General features: G+C 50.9%; 1 protein-coding gene across 1 annotated transcript; it reads right to left on the bottom strand.

Moving 5' to 3' along the window:
• Positions 1 to 3,882: 3,882 nt before the first annotated feature.
• ADCK2 (aarF domain containing kinase 2) lies at positions 3,883 to 21,852 on the bottom strand. The gene is made up of 8 exons (XM_047848751.1): positions 20,908 to 21,852; positions 18,866 to 19,012; positions 16,054 to 16,182; positions 13,933 to 14,028; positions 11,404 to 11,655; positions 9,892 to 10,020; positions 8,530 to 8,583; positions 3,883 to 4,158 (listed from the first exon to the last, which is right to left on the bottom strand). Exons 1-8 carry the CDS (start codon positions 21,838 to 21,840, stop codon positions 4,018 to 4,020), a joined length of 1,881 nt encoding a protein of 626 aa, XP_047704707.1. The 5' UTR covers positions 21,841 to 21,852; the 3' UTR covers positions 3,883 to 4,017.
• Between the last annotated feature and the right edge of the window lie 177 nt (positions 21,853 to 22,029).

Raw genomic sequence — 22,029 nt, 5'->3', positions numbered from 1 at the left:
CAGGCACCCCCCCACAAGGTTAACTTATAGACTTAGCCTGCCAGCCTCACACCTTGGAGATTTCTATTTGAAATGCATCGTTTGCTAAGCCCTGAAGACTTCACTCTCAGAGTCACAAGCATGAAGAGGATACTTACGGAGAGAAATGCAGACCTAAATTTAGGGATTTCAGTGCACTGAATATAACTGACATCCTTCCTGTGCCAAGATCTGGGTCTCCATGTGCCCTGTAACAGGAAACCTGTCTCCCTGAAGTTACACTCACATAAAGCTTGGGATTACTGAGTTGCCTTGTGACCTTCTGAGCAGCCTATTAATTTAACCCCTGGCCCTGTAGAACTCTCTCCCCTGTTGTCCTGTCCTCCCAACTTGTAAGCTGGTGTATAGAGGAGAGAATCCACTATTTTCTGGATGAAAGTTGACTTTCCAGTTGATACACAAGAGCATGGCTTCCTCTGAGCCACTTACCCTTTCTAGTGACATGTATGACCACTAAGATATGAAGTTCATGAACTGGGAAGACAGAGCTTTCCATTCTTCCTTGGGAGCTCATTGCCCAAGCTACACAACTTCCCTGATCCCAGCAAAGAATGAATTTGTGATTGCAAGGCCAAGGGGCGGGGCAGGGGGGGGGGAGGTAGAGCACAGCTTAAACAAAAAAGAGCCAAAAGATCTGGAGTTCAAATAGAGTTAATAGGGTCAAAGCGAGTTAATAGCTCTATTAGCTCTATTAAAGTTGAGTCACTTTACTTCTCTGAGTATCAGTGGCCCCATCTGAGTGCGAGTCTTCTAGAGTACCTAGCCCACCACATGTACTCAGGAAATGTTTATTCTTTGTTATTCTTTCCTTTCCTCCTAGCAAAAGCTATTCAGGGGAATTAAAATTCATCCACTCTTCCCATCTTTTTTGCTGAATTACTAAACAAGTTTTAACTTCAATGCTTGCTTGTAATATTAAATAATTATAATAATGCTTGTAATAAAAATATTGTTTTATAGACCATTTGTAGGACCCTTAGCTTTAATGCCTTGCATTACAAATTCTGATTTTACTATAAAGTTTATGGTCCCAATCAGTAAAATATTTTGACTATGTAGCAGTGATGCCTATTTGTTTTCTAGACACGCTTTAAGAATTCCAAAGGGGCTGGGTGCCTGGGTGGCTCTGTCAGTTAGGGACAGACCCTAACTGACCTAACATACAGCATCTAACCCCAAATCAAGAACCTATTCCTTGGCTGGGAATAGAAAACAAAGCAAGGAAGCAAGGAAGGGAGAGAAAAAACAAAACAAACTTTTGTTCACACAACTTCATGTATCATTTCATTTCCTACGTTTAAAGGCTTGATCTCCCTTTCCCTAGAAGTCTTAGAAAGAAGAAAGGAACCCATCTGTCCAGCGGTTTTAGTAACACAGAAATGAACCTTATTCTTTCTACTTTAGAAGGGATTGAGTTGTGGTCGCTCTTCAGGGGACAGCCACCATGCTGCCCCTTTATCCACTTACACCCAAGGAAGTAGCCTTTTCTCGGTAAGAAGACGACTTTAGAAATCAGATTTAGCATTTTTTAAGATGCTGAATTTAAAAATCAGCCAATTACCTACATTAAAGCACATCTGTTGCCCATTTTTCTCCCCTGAGACAGCCTGTGTTCATTTTCGGCTGCTGCTATAATGGCTCCTGAGGAACTGAGGCCCTCAGTCCAACAGCCCACGAGGAACTGAAGTGTGCCAACAGCCACGTGAATGAGCCTGGCATCGCACCCACCCCTGTGGAGCCTCAAGATGCCTGCAGCCTGGGCAAAACCCTGAGCAGGGGACCTGGCTAGACTACACCCAGATTTCTGACCTGCAGACACTGTGAGGTACTAAGTTTTGTTGTTCTTCAGCCACTAAGTTTGGGGTAGTTTGTATGCCATGTTAGATAACTAACACATGCCACTAATAGTTTGATTAAATCCATCGGCTTTAAGGCAAAGCTCAGTACTGCTGAGACAGGCTCAGGGCGGCACCCACCCTGCACTTGGACCCTCTCTCACCTCACAGCATAGGTGTACGTGCACTTGACACAAGGGCTCTGTGCTGGCTGGAGTGCCCATGAGGAAGCTGAACAGTGCCACTACTCACCCCAGCTATCTGGAGCCATCCCAACCCCTCACTGCCTGACTAGAGTGCCCTCCCCTCAAGACTTGATAAGTAAAGGGGTGCCTGGGCGGCTCAGTTGGTTAAGCGTCCAACTTTTTATTTGGGCTAAGGTCATGATCTCACAGTTCGTGGGTTCGAGCCCCGCGAGGGGCTCTGTGCTGACAGCATGGAGCCTGCTTGGGAAAATCTCTCTCTCTCTCTCTCTCTCTCTCTCTCTCTGCCCCTCCCCTGCTCACACACACTCTCTCTCAAAAATAAACATTAAGGGGCGCCTGGGTGGCTCAGTCGGTTAAGCAGCCGACTTCGGCCCAGGTCATGATCTTGTGGTCCGTGAGCTTGAGCCCCACGTCAGGCTCTGTGATGACCGCTCAGAGCCTGGAGCCTGTTTCAGATTCTGTGTCTCCTCCCCATTCATGTTCTGTCTCTCTCTGTCTCAAAAATAAATAAACGTTAAAAAAAATAAAAAAATAAACATTAAAAAAAGACCTAATTAAAATTGCTATCCATACCCCTCAAAAAAACTGCCCCAAATGATCCTATGTGCAACTAAACCTTCTTTGCTCCCTAAAAGACAAAGGGGAGGAACTTCATCCTTGAGAAGGAAAGAGTGGAAGAATCTAGTCCTGTGGTCAGACCAGAACTTCCAGAGAGAGGGAAGGCTTGACTTACTATCTAGAGCAGCGGTCTCCAAAACAAGCAAGAGAATCCACTGTGATGTGGGAGAAAATACTATTTTTTATCAAAAAGAAGAAGAAGAAGAAGAAGAAGAAGAAGAAGAAGAAGAAGAGAGAAAGAAAAGAAAGAAAAGAAAGAAAGAAAGAAAGAAAGAAAAGAAAGAAAGAAAAAAGAAAGAAAAAGAAAAGAAGAAAAAGGAAAGAAACTAAGTTTTACTGATATCGGCTCTACAAGCTGACCCTGGGACCCGCTTAGTCCATGGGGGCCCACCAGTTTTAGGGAACTGACCGTGAGTGGGCCCAGGGCAGAAAGGCAGGCAGTGGCCTCCTTAATTCATTGCTGGAGAGTGTCACCATGTGCTACTGCAGATGTCAGGCCCTGGTTTACAGAAGTTCTCATTATGTTACCTATGTGTTAATATCACCCAAAATTAACCCTGGACGAATGGGAAAGGGTCTGAACACTGCTCAGAGACTGCAGTATGAATGCTGATATGTGAGCACCGGGGAACTTTAAGAAAATGGCAGAGATGATTCTGTCCCTGTCCCTACTGTGGCAGCCATATTAATCACTTTACCTGGTCATAACATTTAGCAGGTCACCAAAAAATATGAAAAATTATCAAGAAGATACTTTGAAGTACAGCAAAATTTGCCCAGAGCATATACCGTGCCTTCAGAGATCTCCTGGTGGCGGTAGAACCTGTATAAAACTTCTAAATACGTTATGTGCGTGCAGGTATGTATGTAAATAGATCCAACTTTTCACTAGGAGGGTACCTCATCAAAAACATTTGGAAGCCATGGGTCTACAGGATTCTGTGACATTTTCTAACCTAAATATCAGAGCACTTGCAGGGCCTCCCTGATTGGGAAATGTACAGGGTTAAGAAGAGAAGAGAGAAACGAGAAAACAAAATAACTAAGTTTATTTGTCCTCCTCCGCGGAACATTTTCCCTGAAAGCCTCCCTGACACCGGGCCCAGCTCCCACGCTGAACGGAGAGGAGTCTCCCCGCCCTTTCCTTCCCCAAATAACCCAAAGCTTTTCACACGGCAGCCTGAACCAGGTCAGAGCGCCAGACCTCGGCATGCCTTCCACGCGTACCAATTTGAAAATGTCCAAGCTGCCACAGGAGAGGCTGCCGGGGGTGGCCTTCAGTTCTGAGACAAAAGCCCGCTCCCTGCCCACGGCTGCGGTCAGCGGGAGGACGCTGGTCCTTTCAGAAGGAAGGGCTTCGCTGCCTCCAGGATGTCCAGTTTGGGGTCCAGGGAGCGGCCAAGCCCCTCCAACACCATGATGGCAAACACAATGGAGGCGAAGTTGCTCTCTAGCTTTACCTGAAACAGAAAAACTGGTTCTTGCCAAAGCCCACTGAGAGAGAGAGAGAGGATCCTGGATAACCTGAGAGAGAGAGAGAGAGAGAGGATCCTGGATAACCTGAGAGAGAGAGAGAGAGGATCCTGGATAACCACTCCATGCCTGTGATTTCTACCACCTACCTACCACTCCTCTCCTGACCCCATCGTCTTCCCCACCATCATCTACTCCCCCAACCTCCCCTCTACTAGAAATATTGACGGAAAAGCTGGGGGATGAAGCACGTACTTCTCTAGGGGTGTGTGTGTGGATGAATGACTTAAAAATGATAAAATGACTATTTCACAGCTGCACGAGGGTCATCCTTCAAGAGCTGCAACGGCCTTTGTGAGACTGAGCAAGTGGCTTTGCTCAAACAGCATGGCTGCCTCCCCTTTGGAGCCCGGGGATTAGTAGCAGCGATTTAGGTAAATTACTCAACTAGTCCGCAAACGTACTGTTCTCCACATGCTAGAGAAAGGAAGCTCAGGTGCAGGGTGGTTCAGTGATTTATTCCAGGCCGCTGCGTGAGGTAGAGGAGAGCCAGAATTTAAACCTGGAAGAGCAAGAATCTGCTTTTCGAGAGCACAGAAGGTCAGAAAATGGAAGGCTGACTCAGGGGGAAATAATCTCTGTTAAAAGTGAAACGTTATTGGGGCGCCCGGGGGGCTCAGTGGGTTAATCGTCCGACTCTTGATTTCGTCTCAGGTCATGATCTCACGGTTCGGGAGTTCGAGCCTGTCGGGCTCTGCGCTGACAGTGTGGATTCTCTCCCTCTCCCTCTGCCCCTCCCCCGCTGGCACACATGCTCTCTCTCTCTCTCTCTCTCAAAATAAATAAAACTTAAAAAAAAAAAAAAGGTAAAGGGCATTTGTCTCAGTTAAGACCTGAGAAGTTGTGTGGGGGTCAGGTCGTGCTTCAGCACCACCAGAAATGCTTTCACTCTTAAGCTGAGGGGTGAGTTTGTGTTTATTGTATTCTTTCTTCCACTGTTTCTGACAAATGTATATGTTTTTTAACATTTATTTTTGAGAGAAAGACAGAGAGACAGACAGACAGAGACAGAGCACAAGCAGGAGAGGGCCAGAGTGGGAAACAGAAACCGAAGGAGGCTCCAGGCTCTGAGCTGTCAGCAAAGAGCCCGACGCAGGGCTCGAACTCAGGAGCTGTGAGATCATGACCTGAGCCGAAGTCAGAGCTTAACCGACCGAGCCACCCAGGCTCCCCTCTGGCAAATATTTTATTAAAAATTTAAGTGTCACTTGAATAGACATTTCTCCCAAGAAGATGTATAAATGGCCAACAAGCATATGAATAGATGCTGAACGTCACTAATCACTAGAGAAACGCAATCAGAACCACAAGGAGATACCACCTCACGCCCGGTAGGATGGGCATTAGCAAAAGGCCAGACTGGATCCTTTGTATATTGGTGGCGGACAGGTAAAATCATGCATGGAAAAGTGGTACAGAGCTTCCTCAAAAACTAAAAAAAAAAATGCCATATGATATAGCAGTCCCACTTCTGGGTAAATATACAAAGAACTCGAAGCAGGACCTCAAAGAAATATTTGCACATCCATGTTCACTACAGAATTATTCATAACAGCCAAGAGGGGGAAGTAGCCCAAATATCCGTGGCTGGATGACCAAATAAAGAAAATATGGTGTAGACATACAGTGGAATATTATTCAGTCTTACAGAAGGAGGAAACCCTGTCACGTGCTACAATATGGAGGAACCTCGAGGGCATGATGTTGAGTGAAATAAGCCAGTCACAAAAGGACAAATAGGGCATGATTCCATTTATACGGGATATCTAGAGTCGTCAAAATCACAGAAACAAAATAGGACGGTGGTTGCCAGGGGTTGCCAGGAGGAAGAAATTAACTGAGAGATGCTGATCAACGGATATAGCTTCCATTTCGCAAATTGAGAAAGTTCTAGAGATTTGTTACACAATAATGTGAATATGGTGGACACTACTGAACTATGCATTGAAAATGGTTAGGGTTAGGGTGCCTGGGTGGCTCAGTCGGTTAAATGTCTGACTTCAGCTCAAGTCATGATCTCACGGTTCATGGGTTCGAGCCCCACATCGGGCTCTCTGCTCTCAGCACAGAGCCTGCCTCCCCCTCTCTCTCTCTGCCCCTCTCCCGCTCGAGCACACATGTGTGCGCTCTCTCTCTCTCTCAGAAGTAAATAAACATTAAAAAAAAAACTTTAAAAAATGGTTAGGATAAATGTATACATATATTTTACCTATAAACGTTTTTAAGTTTGTCAAAAAATTAGGGGCGCCTGGGTGGCGCAGTCGGTTAAGCGTCCGACTTCAACCAGGTCATGATCTCGTGGTCTGTGAGTTCGAGCCCCGCGTCAGGCTCTGGGCTGATGGCTCAGAGCCTGGAGCCTGTTTCTGATTCTGTGTCTCCCTCTCTCTCTCTGCCCCTCCCCCGTTCATGCTCTGTCTCTCTCTGTCCCAAAAATAAATAAACGTTGAAAACAGAAAAAAAAAAAAAAAAAATTAAATGCCTGGTGAAATGTCCAGAATGCGGTACTTGTACTAGGTACTCTGTCGGCTCTCCCATCCTGGGAACAGCAACGATAACAGCAAACACTTCAAGAGCTTTTAACCACTGTGTCCCACACTGTGTTTAAGGAAGGCTGTCTGCGGAGTTAGAGCACGGGGGACAGGAGGACAAAGCAGGAAGAGTCCGGGCTCTGCGGTCAGACGGCCGGCACCCGGGTCCCGGCATTACCACAGGCGCCGCGTGGCCGTGGGTTCGTGGCTGGGCCTCTTGGCACAGGTGCCTGCCTTGAGGATGTTGAGGGCTTTAAATGGGACAGTGACAATATGATATAGGGCACACACAGGGAGCCCCTGCACACTACTGTGGTTACTCACGGCGGCCCTGGGGGCTGGGAGGCGCTCATTCAGGTCAGAGCTGGTGAGCCTGAGTCTTGGCTGCCTGCTCTGCATCGTGTGCGACTGAACTCCCAGGAGCGGATGTTCAGTCCTGTTTCCCTCCAACCCAACTCCCTAGCGATGACTAAAGCTTCCCCCAACCCCGAGGCCGTATGGAAGCCTCCTGCAAAACAGAACGTGTCAGAAGTTTTGGAAAGCATAAAGTTTTTTACCAAAACCCCACCAACAAAGCCAACTCTAGAGTCAAGAGACAGTTGCAGGGGGGCAGGGGGGAGGCTGTGCCACGCTCAGTTGGTGGGACGTGGGGAGTCACTTAGTCCTTCTGTGCCCAGTCTCTTCATTCAGGTAACACGATAGAGATCAGACCTGCCTGCGGGCATTGTCCTGAGATTTAACGAGAAGCTGGATGCGCAACGGACCCCAGGTGGTAGGCGTCCTACACGAGCCAGCGGCACCTGTTATCTCATGAATCCACAGGGTACTTGGAGACCCCTGGTCTGTGAGTCTCTTTTGTCCCAAGCATGCCGCTACTGCAGAGTAGTCATGGAGCAGCACACAGAGCACAGGACTGAGAGACCTGGTTATGTGTCAAGTCCCGGCTCCACCACTGAGGCCCGAGAAAGACAGCAGACCGGCCTCCCCCGCTGTGACTTCTGTAGAGTGAAGGCGCCGGGCCAGACAACTTTAGGACTCTCAGCTCTGTGCTATGATCCCTGCCAAAGAGCTGCCTCCTCCACGTGGTGTTTTATTACCAGACTGCAGAGCCTCACGGGAAATGATGGGAAAGGCCATCTTCAGAGGAGAATCCTCCCTTCCCCACCCTCAACACCTTGGCTGGCGGTTTCACTCTGAAGAGTGGCCCAAGACGACACTCCATCACGAGCACAGAGAGCCGAGGCAAAGGCCAAGGTGAAGAACCATGAGGCCACTTCCCCCTAAGGGACTGGGGCAGGAGGCGAAGGCCAGGACAGCCCCACCGGGGCCTCTGAAACCCCCAGGACAAGAGGCACCTCCTCTTGGGCCACCCTTGACCCCGGGACGTTATGCCACACGGGAAAGAGGTAAGTATGACTTACGTTCATACTAAGCATCACTAACGAGAACTGCGAACGGAAAAGGCATGAAAAGCCCGAGTGAGGTGGTTCTGGCATTTGTGAAGACAGCCGGGTATTTGTCTCTCCAGCTGGGTATCGCGGGTACTCAGGCCGCTCGACTGAGGGGTACTCAGAGTCACCGTGAGAGGGAAACGGCCCGCCACGCCCGTGTCAGCGAACACGAACAGCACTCGCCACACGAACGTCCGCCAGGACGAGATCGCACGGAGGGGAAGTACCTCCCTCCACCCTGCGGCCACCCTCCGGCTTCCCCAGACGCCTGCCCTCCAGCCTGAGGAGCGTGGAGGCTCAGCTGCGCCTCGGGCCTCACCTTGTGAGTCATCAGTAACTTAAAGACATTCGACAGAAGGCTGGAAACTTGAAGCTGGAAAACAGAATACAACGGACTGTGCGGAGTCCCCACAACCACTTCTGTACCTTCCAGGTCCCTGTCCCACCCCGTCCTACCACCCACCCCCGCCCACAGCCACAGCCACACACGCACACCCACCCAAACACACACACACACACACACACACACACAGCCACAGCCACACAACCACTAACATACAACCAAATACACAACCACCCCCACACCACCCACATACACACACACCACACAACCACACACACACAGCCACACACACACACACACCCAAACACACACACACCACACAACCACACACAGCCACAGCCACACACGCAAAGCCCCACACACACCCACGCACACCCACCCAAACACACACAGCCACAACCACCAACATACAACTACATACACATACACAACCACCCACACACCACCCCCACACACACACAACCACACACACCCACACACACAGCCACACACACACAGCCACAACCACCAACATACAACCATATACACATACACAACCACCCCCACCCCCACACCCACCCACACCCACACACATCCACAACCCCACACACACACACCCCACCCCACCGACCCGCCCCCCACAAACACACACACCAGCCGTCGGGAAAGGGGCTCTCAGACAACTTCCAGAAAGGACCGCATACATACAAGCCCAGCTCCCATTGCACAACTGAGTTCCAAGCCCCCCGCCTCAGTCCAGCCTGGGGGCCCGTGGACCCCATCCCTCTCAGCGCACAGAAATCTTAGGTGAATACACCACATGGCCAGTGCCAGTGTGCCAGCTCCTCACTAGAGGGGGCCACTCCTTGCTCTGACTTGCTCCTGCTAGTGTAGACCATGAACTTGGCAAGAAAACGGGTTAGAACTGTGTATAAAACACCGAGTGGGCTTTGGTTCGGCTGTAAATAAAGGACACGAAGGTTAGGCATGTCCTCTGGCTGCTCGGGGGCCTTTGTCCTCCTTCCCTCCACACTCAGCTGAGCTCCAGACACAGGCGAAGCTGCAGAAGGGCCACAACCTGGATGGGGGATGGGTGGGAGAGTGGCACTATAAATGTCCCTGCCCCAGCAGCCACCAGGAGAACCTGGTCGAGGAGTCACTCTTGAGAGCCGGGCCTCCAGTGGGTCGCCTCGCACCCGGAAGACGTGGGCAGAGGAAACGTGCACTCTCTATCTGCCTTAACGCTCAACCCCACTCAAGACTTCTCCCTGTGAACAGGTCTCCCTTCAACCTCTGCTCCATCCAAGGGCAAGGGCAGTAAACACCCCAAGGCCTCTGCCCCTCAAGTGGCCTGCTCACTTTTTCCAGGGTGATGGTGTTCTTCCTGGCCTGAGTCACCAGGGCGGCCATCTCGGCCTTGAACCGCTCCACGTCCCTGCACTCACTGGCCCGGGCGTGATGCAGGATGAGCTCAGCCACCCTCTGGCCCTGCAAGACGTGAAAGAAAGGAAACTCGGTAGAGTCAAGAGGCCATAAAACTGGACGCTCTGCCCAAACTTCTTTATATTCTAGTTGCTTCCACCTCAGTTTTCTACCATCCTGAACTTTTCTAATTATACCCACTCCAAAATACCTGGTGACCAAACAAAGACTTTCAAAGCCTCTGTCGGTCGCTGGGAGCCCACAGGCTCCAGTGCACTCAGGGCAAGGGGCTGTGTTCGCCTCCTTCACCTTCAACAGCCACACAGGGGACGGGGCAAAACCAGTGCCCTGCTGCTTGCGCTCCACAAGGCACTGCCGACCAACCAGCCCATCCCCCAGAGTCACCAGAACCTGCTGCTGGACCGGACCAGCCACACTCTCCTCATGGGCTCTCTCCCCGTCCGAGGAGAATTCCCTCCTCACACCCGACCTGACCTCTGCGCTCCAGCCTTCCGCCTCCTCTGCCCAGGGCGCCCTCTGACCAGAGAGCCTCCCGGTCTCCCCAAACACCCGAGTGGTCACTACAATGCCTTTCACCTCCCACAGAGCCATCCCAGGAGCCAAGCTCTGTCTCCCCAACTTGCGCAGGGGAACGTCCCCCCACCCTCCACCTGCCACTGCATCTCAGTGTTTAACCTTGGCCCAGGGGATGCTTTCATACAGTCTCAGGCTCAAGCCTTTGGTTTGTCCCCTCAGAAGCCTCCTAAATAAGCAGAGCCTCCCCTGAATTTTGCCTTTTTGTTTTTTAAACCAGCTCTCTCTTTGGCAGGGTCTTTTTTGCTAGAAAATTCCTCATCATTGGCCAGAGGGTTTCTTCATTGTCACTCTTGATGTAGTACCTGAGGTTGACTCTGTGGAGGTTTTGCTGAATCCCTTTCTGTAAATAATCACTCTCAGCAACTGGAGCCCCTCCGAGCCACAGGGTTGGGGGTTAAAGACCACTCCAGATTCCAAGGTTTCTCCCCACACTTGGAGAGTAGGTTCTCTAAGCTGCTGCTTCTCACCAGCCTGCCATCTTGCAGCAAATGGCACAAGCCAGGCCAGCCGTTATTCAGACGAGAAGCCGGCATTCCCAGTGCCCACCCACATGCCTGCTGAGGAGGGAAGAGAAACTACCAGTACGAAACAGCATTCGCGATGCTGTCCCAAACTGTGAGCTGCTTAGAACGGGCATCACGCGTGGCCATCGGCGCATTCTGACCAAAGACCCCTTGGATAGCTTCATTTCCTCTCCTCTCCTTCCCTCTCCCCGCTCCACTCCACTCCACCTGCGTCCATCAAGAGCACCCCTGGCCAAGGCAGGCATTAACAAGATTGACAAGGGAAACCCCACGGTTTCCAAGAGCCTAAAAGATCATCTCCGATTCCTGCCGGCCCAGTGGGTCTCACCTGGCCCATCGCCACAGCCATGAAAACTGCTCGGAAGTTGCTCAGGTCGGCATCCTGCAGCTCGGCCACGATGCCGGCATCCAGCAGCACCAGGCGCAGCGGGCATGGGGCAGGTGTCATGGCCATCACCAGCGTATCGCAGACATCCACCTGCTGCAGCCGTGCCTCTTGACTCTTGGAAAGACCGTCAGCGCCCTGGACCAGGATATTCCCAGGGTGGAGATCTGCATGGACAAAGTTGTCCACAAATATCTGGAAGGAAATCAATGCTATTCAAGGCTGAGACACCACCCATCATCATCAGACCACACGTGAAAAAGCTTCCGGGACAGGGGTGGGGGCTGCCTGGGTGGCTCAACCGGGTAAGTGTCTGACTCTGGGTTTCAGCTCAGGTCATGATCTCAGGGTTCACGGTTTGTAAGTTCGAGCCCCACATCGATTGAGTACAATGGCAAAGAGGTGTACATTTTATAAAGCCTCGTGGCTTCTGTTCTCACTTCAGAATTTGTACTGCCAAAGGCCAGGTTGACATTTTTAAAAGAAAAGTTATTTTCAAAGTAAAGAACATTAAAAAAGATTAGAAGGGAACATGAAAAATCAAACGCCAAACTGCATTACAAAGGACTTATTTTTATACTGTAGTTTGAGCAATTGATATTCTAATTACGAATTATCTACTCATTGTTTAAAGGTTCCCCCAAATTCTATGTTCTTAAAATTCGTGGAACCACCTTTTTAGGAAAACATTTCATTAATCAGACATCCCCTCCATTCCCTCCATCCGTCCACACGGTAGAGTCTAACCATGATACCAACAACTCACACTGGCACACAGCATCGGGTGGGCGGGGAGAAGTGGCTTCGAACCTACTAAGCAGGAAAGAAAGCCCCAGGACGATGCCGGACAGGAAGTCAGGTGTGACTTGGTGGGACAGGATCTGCCTCCTATGAAAGCTCATCTCTGTGGTCAGAAACCACCAGCAATCCTTCCAAAGGGGAAGAAGAGCCTCAGAGGCTCTCAGGGACACCCTCCTACCTCCTACTGGCTGCAGACCCAGGCCAGAGGCCCTCCTGGGCCGGGTTCTGCCTGTGAAGGAGGTAAGAGAGGCCGCTGCCCTGGTGAAAATCCTGGAACTAGAGAAGCCAGGGCTGGCACACCCGCAGGATGTGGTTTCCAGAGGCTGGCTGACCCCTGACCCCGGGCTGAACCTCCTGGCACCTTGCTGTCCCCTTGGCCCCCCAGCTTTCACCCCCACCCTTGATTCTGCAAGCTGGAACCCATCACGATCGCCCCAATTCTGCGTGCTGTTTCCTGCTGCCTTCCCCCCTGGCTGTCCCTACCGCACCCTCCCCTCTGGCCCAAGGTGCCCCTTGGAGCCCTGTTGCTGGGGACAAAGTCCTCTCCCCACTGAACTCCCACTGCACCGACTGAGAGAACACCCAGCTCTCCCCAGACAATCCGGCTTCTCTGGGAGTAGCTGGTGGTAGGGGGGGTGGGGGGGGTTGCTGCTGACTTTCCACCAGAGGCCAGAGGTGGAGTCGAGGCCTGCTCTGAGCTCCTCTTCTCACCCCTGCCCTGCTCTGGCCACTGGCCTCGGCCCCCACAGCTCCATGCCGGTCACACAGGTTCTTTGTTCCCACTCTGCCGACACACCTGGTTCCTTCTTACCCGTATTCCACATGCTGCAGACCTGGGCTCGTATCCTCTCTCTTGCCGACAACATGCCATCCATCCCTCAACCACTCCCTTCTGTGCCAACTGCCAGGGAGAGTCCAGACTCTGGATAACCTCAGTACCCACTTTCTTTACTCCTACACGTGAGCTGCTATCAATCCCAGTTGCTGCTGTTAGTACTAATGATGACAGCGGAAGCTAACACTGCTTAGGGCTCACTGTGTCCTTTTACGGGCATCAGCTCATTTACATCATCAGGCTGAGCCCCGTAGGTGACACCTAGACTTCCTCTACATCTCAGCTCAGATGGCATCGCTTTCTGAATGAATCCTGAGGCTAGGATGGGCCCCACCTAAATGACCCTCTTGTGCCTGTGTATCATTTACTCATTTGTGGCCTGTCTTCCCAATGAGTGACAGTTCCATGAACGTTGTGATCATATCTGTTTCGCTCACTACTGTAAAGTCAGCACTCAATTTAGTTCATTGAGCACAGAGAGGGTGCTCCATAAACACTGCTGAATGAATGAAGTACCATTTAACATACGGTATCTTCCGCTGTTTGTCTAAACTGTAGGCAACTTGGGCAGAGCCTGGGTCTTGCTCCCCACTCTTCCCACAGCACCCTGCATGGTGACCAAGCACATGCCACCAAGAAAGCGCTTAACAGAAAGATGTAGAATGAATGGTCGTGGTGGGTGGCTCAGCTCTTCCTAGAGCAGATTTTTAAGATGGCGGCTTGCTGCTTTCCTCATCTTCCCGCCCATGGGAGCCGACCAGTGTCTCCACCATCTTCCCACGTGAGATTTGACCACATGCTGGGCTGGGGCACCCTCTCCATGCCCATGAACTCACCATCTTAAGAAGCATGTTGATCCCCAGCCGTGCAATCTTCTTCTTCAAGTCTACAGGAATCCCCGCCTGCTGGTAACTGGACACAGGCACACTTTCCTTGAAGAAGGGTCAAGGAAGAGACAGCTTTACCCTGAAAAGCCCGCCGAACACCCCACGTGTTCCTCATCCCCACATGACACATGGGCACTGCCTTCCCATCCCTACTCTTCTCAAGAGTTTTTCCTTCCTTAGAATCCCTATGAATCTGTCACCCACAAGTTAATTTTAATCTACTTACTTATCCCTTCTAGAACACTTCTCAAAGGAAAACAAGTCCCATTTTACAGAGGAAACCCACAACTCTGCCCCCCACAGGTAAGAGATGCTGTAAGATGGTGGGAAAAGACAGGAACAGACCCCAGGAGAACTAGATTCTGATCAAGAGTCAGTCAACAGGGACGTGAATGAGCTCTATGGCCTTGGGCAGGGAAGTGGAAAGGACGATGAAAGAGGGCAGAGACAAGAAAGAGCTAGTAAAGAAACAGTTCACACAGGTTAGTTATTTAATTGTCAAAGCAGCCCGCTAAGACAGATCTTGTTATCCCTCAGGAGCAAATAAAAGAGCTAAAGCCCAGAGAGTTTAAATAACTTACTCAAGATCACACAGCTAGTAACACCGGGTCATTCGTGTCACTTCCCTGGATCTCACCATTACTATCTTTACAAAGGAGGCTGAACCAGGCAACAGCTAAGGGCAATGATGTGACACAAACATTTGCTGAACACTTTCTCTGTGTAAACTCTGCTGAAGGCATTTTGTATTCAATGTGTCACTGTGTCCTGGAACAACCCTATGAGGCAGGGGCAGGTGCCTGCTGTTATACACCAAGAAACTGAAGTCACCAGCAAATAAAATGGAAAGCAGTTTTTCCGACAGAACGGAAGAAGGTATTTGCAAACGACATATCAGATTAAGGGTTAGTATCCAAAATCTATAAAGAACTTATTAAACTCAACACCCAAAAAACAAATAATCCAGTGAAGAAATGGGCAAAAGACATGAATGGACACTTCTCCAAAGACGACATCCAGATGGGCAACCGACAAGTGAAAAAAATGCTCAACATCACTCATCGTCAGGGACATACAAATCAGAACCACAATGAGATACCACCTCACACCTGTCAGAATGGCTAACATGAACAACTCAGGCAACAACAGATGTTGGCGAGGATGCGGAGAGAGAGGATCTCTCTTGCACTGCTGGTGGGAATGCAAACTGGTGCAGCCACTCTGGAAAACAGTATGGAGGTTCCTCAAAAAATTAAAAATAGAACTACCCTATGACCCAGCAACTGCACTACTAGGTATTTATCCAAGGGATACAGGTATGCCGTTTCGAAGGGACACACGCACCCCAATGTTTATAGCAGCACTATCAACGATAGCCAAAGTATGGAAAGAACCCAAATGTCCATCAATGGATGAATGGATAAAGAAGATGTGGTATATATACACGAGCAATCAAAAAGAATGAAATCTTGCCATTTGCAACTACGTGGATGAAACTAGAGGGTATTATATACTAAGCAAAATTAGTCAGAGAAAGACAAAAATTATACAACTTCACTCATATGAGGACTTTAAGAGACAAAACAGATGAACATAAGGGAAGGGAAGCAAAAATAGTATAAAAACAGGGAGGGGGACAAAACATGAGACTCATAAATATGGAGAACAAACAGAGGGTTTACTAGAGGGGTCTGTAGGAGGGGGCAATGGGCTAAGTGGGTAAGGGGCGTTAAGGAATCTACTCCTGAAATCATTGTTGCACTATATGCTAATTTGGATGTAAATTTTAAAAATAAATTAAATTTAAAAAAATAAAATAAAATAATAAAGTAAAATAAAATCTCTGTCAATTTGATATGTGAAGAAAAAAAAAAAAAAGAAAGCAGATTTTCAAGTCCAGAAAGTCTGAAGCCACACCCAGGCTCCCAGCCACCCCGCTACACGACCTCCCTGCCTCATGCCACAGCTGAGTTGCCCTCAGTTTCTCTTGGCTTTTGCCTTTTCAGACTGAACAGTAGAGATGCCCCAGCTGTGAGTGGAAGGCACGGCCTGGGAAGCGCTCACTCTTACTTCATAAGTTTCCACCAAGACGTCCCTGGTGACAAAGGGACGCAGAGGGGTGGGGAATTTGACGGAATTCACATTCAGGAAGTTGCACTGGAAGTGTTCTAGGTTCCGAGCTTCGTAACGCAGGTCGATCTAGAGGGAAGTGGAGAGAAAAGATGAGGGGTAACCTGGGCCCAGGGAGAGCAGTATCTGGATGGCCAGCAAGCTAGTGAGTCACCACGGGCAGCGGCCTTCTGCACCTGCCTTCTTGCAGAACTCCTCAGGAGACAAGGGAGGGCGGTTTTGGCCGCGGGAACTCCTGGAAGCCACAGCTGCAGACCCCCTCGCCGCACTTGGACTCCACTGCCTCCCCGCTATTCCCTCTCTCCCCACCCCACGTGACTCCAGGCCACGGAGCCCTTGCCCATGTCCCAAGGCTTTCTCTCCCTTGCTCTCCGGTGGCCCTCTGGCCTCCCTAGACCTGTCCCCCTCTTTTTTTTTTTTTTTAATTTTTTTTTTTTTCAACGTTTATTTATTTTTGGGACAGAGAGAGACAGAGCATGAACGGGGGATGGGCAGAGAGAGAGGGAGACACAGAATCGGAAACAGGCTCCAGGCTCTGAGCCATCGGCCCAGAGCCTGACGCGGGGCTCGAACTCACGGACCGCGAGATAGTGACCTGGCTGAAGTCGGACGCTTAACCGACTGCGCCACCCAGGCGTACCTGTCCCCCTCTTAAGGTCCACCTCCACCAGGGGCTGGCGCTGCCCTCTGCCCACTGCGCTGACGCAGCTCCCTCCGCTCGGCAAGCCGTTCCCTTGCCACTCAAGGGACCGCTCCCATCTCTCCAGGCACCTGCTACCGGTGCCCTTGATGACCCTGTTCCTCCTGAACAGTTCTCTTGGCACCCACCCTTCCCTCCCCCGGTCTTCCCCCTGCCTCCAACCGCTCCATCTAGGTCTGGTCTCCTGGCCACTCCTCCCCTGTGTCCCCCCACGCGGTCTCAGCTGCTGACCTCCGCCAGCCTCCACTCTCCCTCTCCATCCCCTCACGTCCTCAGCCAGCACCTCCTCACGACAGAACCGTGGTCTCCCGTCCAGACCCCGCTACCAACTCCACACTTCTTCTCCTAGAAGCCCAAACTCCGTGTCTTGAACGGAGTCCACCCTTGAACACCCTTGAACTCCACGTCTCAACGGAATTTACTCCCCCCCGCCCCTCATGCAGCCAGTCACCTGGGAGTCACTGCAGATTACCCCTCTCTTGTCCTCCACGCTATTTGTGACTCCAGGCCACCAAGGCTGCAGCCACACCTCTCTCGGATCCACTCCCCCGTTTCCCCCTCACTACAGCTCCCAGGGTGACTCCCAGCCAAAAGAGGCACTGGGCTCCTTGACCCCCATCTTCCGTCTCTCTAATCCATCTGCTGGTGCCCCCTACCACCTGTAGGACGAAGTCTAAATTCTTTAGGATGACATCCAAGGTGGCTCACTGTTTGGCCCCCACGGCTCTCCTCAGCTCCATCTCTTTGTGCCTCCCGCTTCCTCCGCCTCCCAGAACTCTAGCTTCAGCCAGTCTATAGGGTGCTGAACATCCTGGCCTGCCTCAGGCTCCCCATCCCCTTCGCCTTCCTTAGTCCCTCAGACGGGAATGTTCTTCCCCCATTTGGTCCAACTGTAAACACCACTCACCTTTCAAGACTCAGCTGGAGTCTGGGGAGCCTGACCCTCAGGATAGAATGACCACTTCCCCTCTCGGGCCCCAGCTCCACCCAAGTGAACCTGGAGAGACTCCTACTATAACCGGGATCGTGCTCTTTTTGCAGATATTTATGGGCCAGTCCCCTTCTGCGTACTATGTATTCCTTATGGATGAGAAAATCTCACCCATCACCCCATGGTGTCTATCGGACTTCGAGGAGGGGTGGCAGGAATGACAGTGACGCAGAGCTGGTTGCCGGAATAGAAGCTATTTCCTCTATTTTAATTTTCTTTTATCATGGAAACTACGTCGCCCGCAGCAAAAAGCAAAGCTTTCTAAACATTCAAAGGCATCCCCGGGACTTAAAACCTTCCATCAGAGGACAGAAATGAAGACTGAGCACCTTGCTTTTGAAAGACGGCCAGTTTCTGCACTCTCCAACAGGGAGCCAGTGCACTTGCCTACTTGAAGCCCCGGCTGCCCCCAAAACATGTTCACCAAGTCCGGCTACTTAAACAAGTATCCCAAGGGTCCTGGACAGGGAGCAGGTCCTTGTCTACTCAAAAACCCTGGAAACAAAACAAAGCAAAGGCACAGTGTGTGACTTCACCAATTCTTCTCACCCTGGAGATCAGCCATCGATTGTGGCACAGATAACACAGATGACACAGATAACACCAGGATCCTGGGACTTTCCTCCCAGGCGCTAAGGTAGATGGTGCTTCCCAGGCACCCTTGTGGTGACATTGGGCCCGTGCGATTAAAGCTCTGACCTGTAGACTAAGAAGGCCACAGTGGCCTCTCTCTCCACTCCACACGGACCTAGATGACCCAGGTTGAAGACGGCAGCACCAAACTTGGGAGGAAATTGGGTCCCTGGATAACCATGAAGTAGAGTCCCCTCTCCCTCCTTGGGCTCATCTGCATGGCACTTTGATACAAGAAATAACCTCGCTGCACTTGGCCTCTGAGATTGGGGTATTCTTTGTTATGTCAGTTAGCAGTACCTACCCGACTGCTACACCACACGAGCCACAACATTCTAGGAAATCACGCATTCGTTCAGCATTTACGAAACAGCCAACGGCAAGAACTATGTTAGATGCTATTTACAACCGAGGGAAGGAGGCTTCACCTGATGGACCATGAGCTTCTCAAATTCCTCCACAATCTCCGGCAAGCTCAGCCACTTGACTCCTGGCAAAAGCGCGAGGACTCGGCTGCCCGTCTTCATCAGCAGCAGGTCCATCTGTACCTGAGACAGCAAGCCAGGGTGCAACACCTGCCGGGAAGACAGACAGAAGAGGGATCAGGAGGGCACATTCACCCAGACAGGGCTGGGTCCCACCATCAAAGGAGAGCCAAGCCCGATGCTCATCAGAGCAAAACCGGATGTGGTCCCGACAGCCGGGATGCTCCTGCCGCCCTCACTCCCATGTGCCTTCGATAAGGAGATGCTCAGGGCAACTCCTCTCTGCTGCACTTGGCTTTGCTGGGAAGAAGAGACAGGCTTTTCCTTCCAAATACATTAAGGTTAGGTCAGTGGCTCCTAAACATTAGCATGCATAAAAGTCACCTTGGGGTTCCTGGTGACAACAAAGACTGCTGGGCCTCCTTTAACACCTACCCTGGGGATGGGACCAGAAATCTGCATTTTACTGAGAGAGCGCACCAGGTAAATGAGTCAGGTAGTCCAAAGCCTGAGCCGGATAAGGATCTAGAGTCACAGAACTCCAGCAAGGATGCACCACGGTGGGACGGGAAGAGTCTGCTTTCAAATGCCTGTTTATTCTGCAACTCTTGCCCAGTGCGAAACTGGGCACGTACTCAACCTCTCAGCCTCCTGTTCCACTTTTTAAAGTTTTCTGGCTTTTCTTCCTTTTTCTTTTTAGAGAGAGAGAACACATCCAAGTTGGGGAGAGGGGCAGAGGGACAGAGAGAGAATCTCAAGCAGACTCCATGCTCAGCGTGGAGCCTGATGCAGGGCTCGATCCCACAACCCTGGGATCATGGCCTGAGCCAAACTCAAGAGTCGGACACAACCTACTGAGCCACCTGGGCGCCCCTGTTCCACTTTTGAAAACATGGAGATAACAGTCCCTACCCCCACTTCAAGTCCTTTCCGGAATAAAATGGGAATATAAATAAATAGAAATTAAAGAAATGCCCACTTCAAAGGCATCAAGAACAGATTAAATCATGCATCTAACATGCAGAACATAACATCTGTTCTTTTAAGAACAGATTAAATCATGCAGGCACCCACTCCTTGCCTTCCACAGAGCAGAGGATACTTTGGTCCAGTGTTCCCCAAACATGCCTACTCATGAGAATCACTTGCAGCCTTTATAAAAAGACAGGCCTCAGCTTCCTCTCTTGGAAAGTGTGATTCAGTAGGTGTGAACTGAGGAACGCTTGGGAGGGTTTCTTCCAAGGAGGTGTAAGAGAGCATCAGGGGTACCTGCTACCTGGGTCGGCCAGATCCCCGGGGTCATGCTGAAAGGGAATGGAAAAGTGTGGAGACTAAAAATTGATGGAGCCCAGGCAGGGGTGACTAGAAACGAAGAGGGGCGCCTGAGTAGCTCAGTCGGTTGAGCATCTGACTTCGGCTCAGGTCATGATCCTGTGCTTCATGGGTTCGAGACCCACGTCGGGCTCTGTGCTGATGGCTCAGAGCCTGGAGCCTGCTTCAGATTCCGTGTCTCCTGCTCTCTCTCTGCCCCTCCCCCACTCTGTCTCTCTGTCTCCCAAAAGTAAATAAACATGTAAAAAAAAATTTTTTTAATAAAAAAAAAGGAATGAAGAGACAAGGGAGCCACTTCTGTAAAAATGAAGACTGCCATCTTGGGCTCACCACATGGTATCTAACCTAGACTGTCTGTGACTTACCCTCACCCCAGAGTAGTGGGTCCATTGGGTGGTTCCTCTAGCTACAGAGGCAGCGGACCCCAAACCCTCTTCGTTTTCCTTTACTGGACTATTCACACAACCACTCCCTAGAACCAAGAAATAACAGCTTGCAAAGCATAGGCAGTCAGATCAAGGTCAAGCTAACAGAAATCAGTGGAAGGTAATGTGGGGTGATTTGCAAATGGGGGTTTCTGATCGGGGACAGCTCTGTGGGGTCGGTGAGATTTTAGAGACAGGAGGGACAGGTGACAACATCAGAGCACTTACTTTCACTGCCACAGGGATGAGATGATCTGGCTCAGATTGGTGGGCAGGTGCTGAAGACTGAGACAGGACTGCATTTGATCCATCCGGGTCAGCTTTAGGGAGGAGCAGCCTTTCTAGAAATGACTGGTCAGCAAGACTTCCTTGAAACTTCCACCCCTTTCCCAGGGGTCCAAAGAGCTCTCCCAGCCTCCGGACTGCCCCAGCTTCTGAAGAAGGCTGCAGACTGGAGGCCTCCGCAAGTCTCTGGATGCTGACATTCTCCAGGAAGGCGGGATTTGCACGTGCTTTGTACACTTGGGCCACACAGCCTGAACCCACAGGTTCCTTCTTCTCAAAGCAGAGGACCCTTCCCCAGTCTTCCCCAAATGCCTGCCGCAGGAAGTGCTCAGTGTGAGTCCAAGGGTGGGGGGTCACCTGGACATGCAGCTTGGAGAACTGGGCACAGAAAGCCTCCGAGAAGAGATCCCGCCGGGTACTGGCCCACTGGCCCAGTTTGATGTATGTTGGGCCCGAGGTCTCCGTGGCTTTCAGAAGCAGATAGAGCCAGAGGCTGGAGATGCTGGGTGCCAGGTAGGTGAGGGGGTAGAAGAGAAGGAGGGGGAAGAATTTCATCAAGAGAGCCCCAGCCCGGAGCCAGATACGGAGGTGCAGAAGGAGGCATCCTAGCGGCCCCTCTTGGGAGACTCTCTGGGGTGGCCCATTTTCAGCTAGGTCACTCCAGCTGGCTCTTTGCTGGCACACACTCTCAGGGCCCCCCTCACCAACGTCTCCATAGGCTGAGATAAGTTTGGGTAAAGTGCCAAGCAGAAGCCAACAGAGTCTGGCATTACGAGAGCACCCAGATGATCTTAAAAGGCCGAGTTCCTGTCTGAGCTCAAAACCTCTTAGGTACGACAAGCAGACCCTAACAGAAAAACGCCAGGGGGTCACCATCCTCTCCCAGAGGTCCCCGGCCTAGGTTGCCCGCCCTCGACTTAAAGGGCACCCATCTATGTTCACGCTCTGGGCAAGGCTGACATGAGTCCAGGCCACATCTGAGTATCCCACTTAAAAGTGGGGCAGCAGCGAGATGCGGCGACACTCAGAGCCCGCGTACAGGCTAACTACGCGAGTGCAAGCGGT

The sequence above is a fragment of the Prionailurus viverrinus genome, chromosome A2 (assembly GCF_022837055.1).
Source record: "Prionailurus viverrinus isolate Anna chromosome A2, UM_Priviv_1.0, whole genome shotgun sequence".
NCBI lineage: Eukaryota > Metazoa > Chordata > Mammalia > Carnivora > Felidae > Prionailurus > Prionailurus viverrinus.
Note: the sequence above shows the minus strand (reverse complement) of the source record. Positions and strands in the feature narration are given on the sequence as shown.

Bases quoted from the DNA above. Each gene is read 5' to 3' on its own strand.
- ADCK2 (XM_047848751.1), bottom strand. From the start codon at position 21,840: ATGGTGACCCCCTGGCGTTTTTCTGTTAGGGTCTGCTTGTCGTACCTA. The intron at 19,013-20,907 runs GTAAGTGCTCTG...TCTTCCCGGCAG, and splicing joins TCATCCCTGTGGCAGTGAAA to GTGTTGCACCCTGGCTTGCT. The intron at 4,159-8,529 runs GTGAGGCCCGAG...TTTCTGTTTCAG, and splicing joins AGTTACTGATGACTCACAAG to GTAAAGCTAGAGAGCAACTT.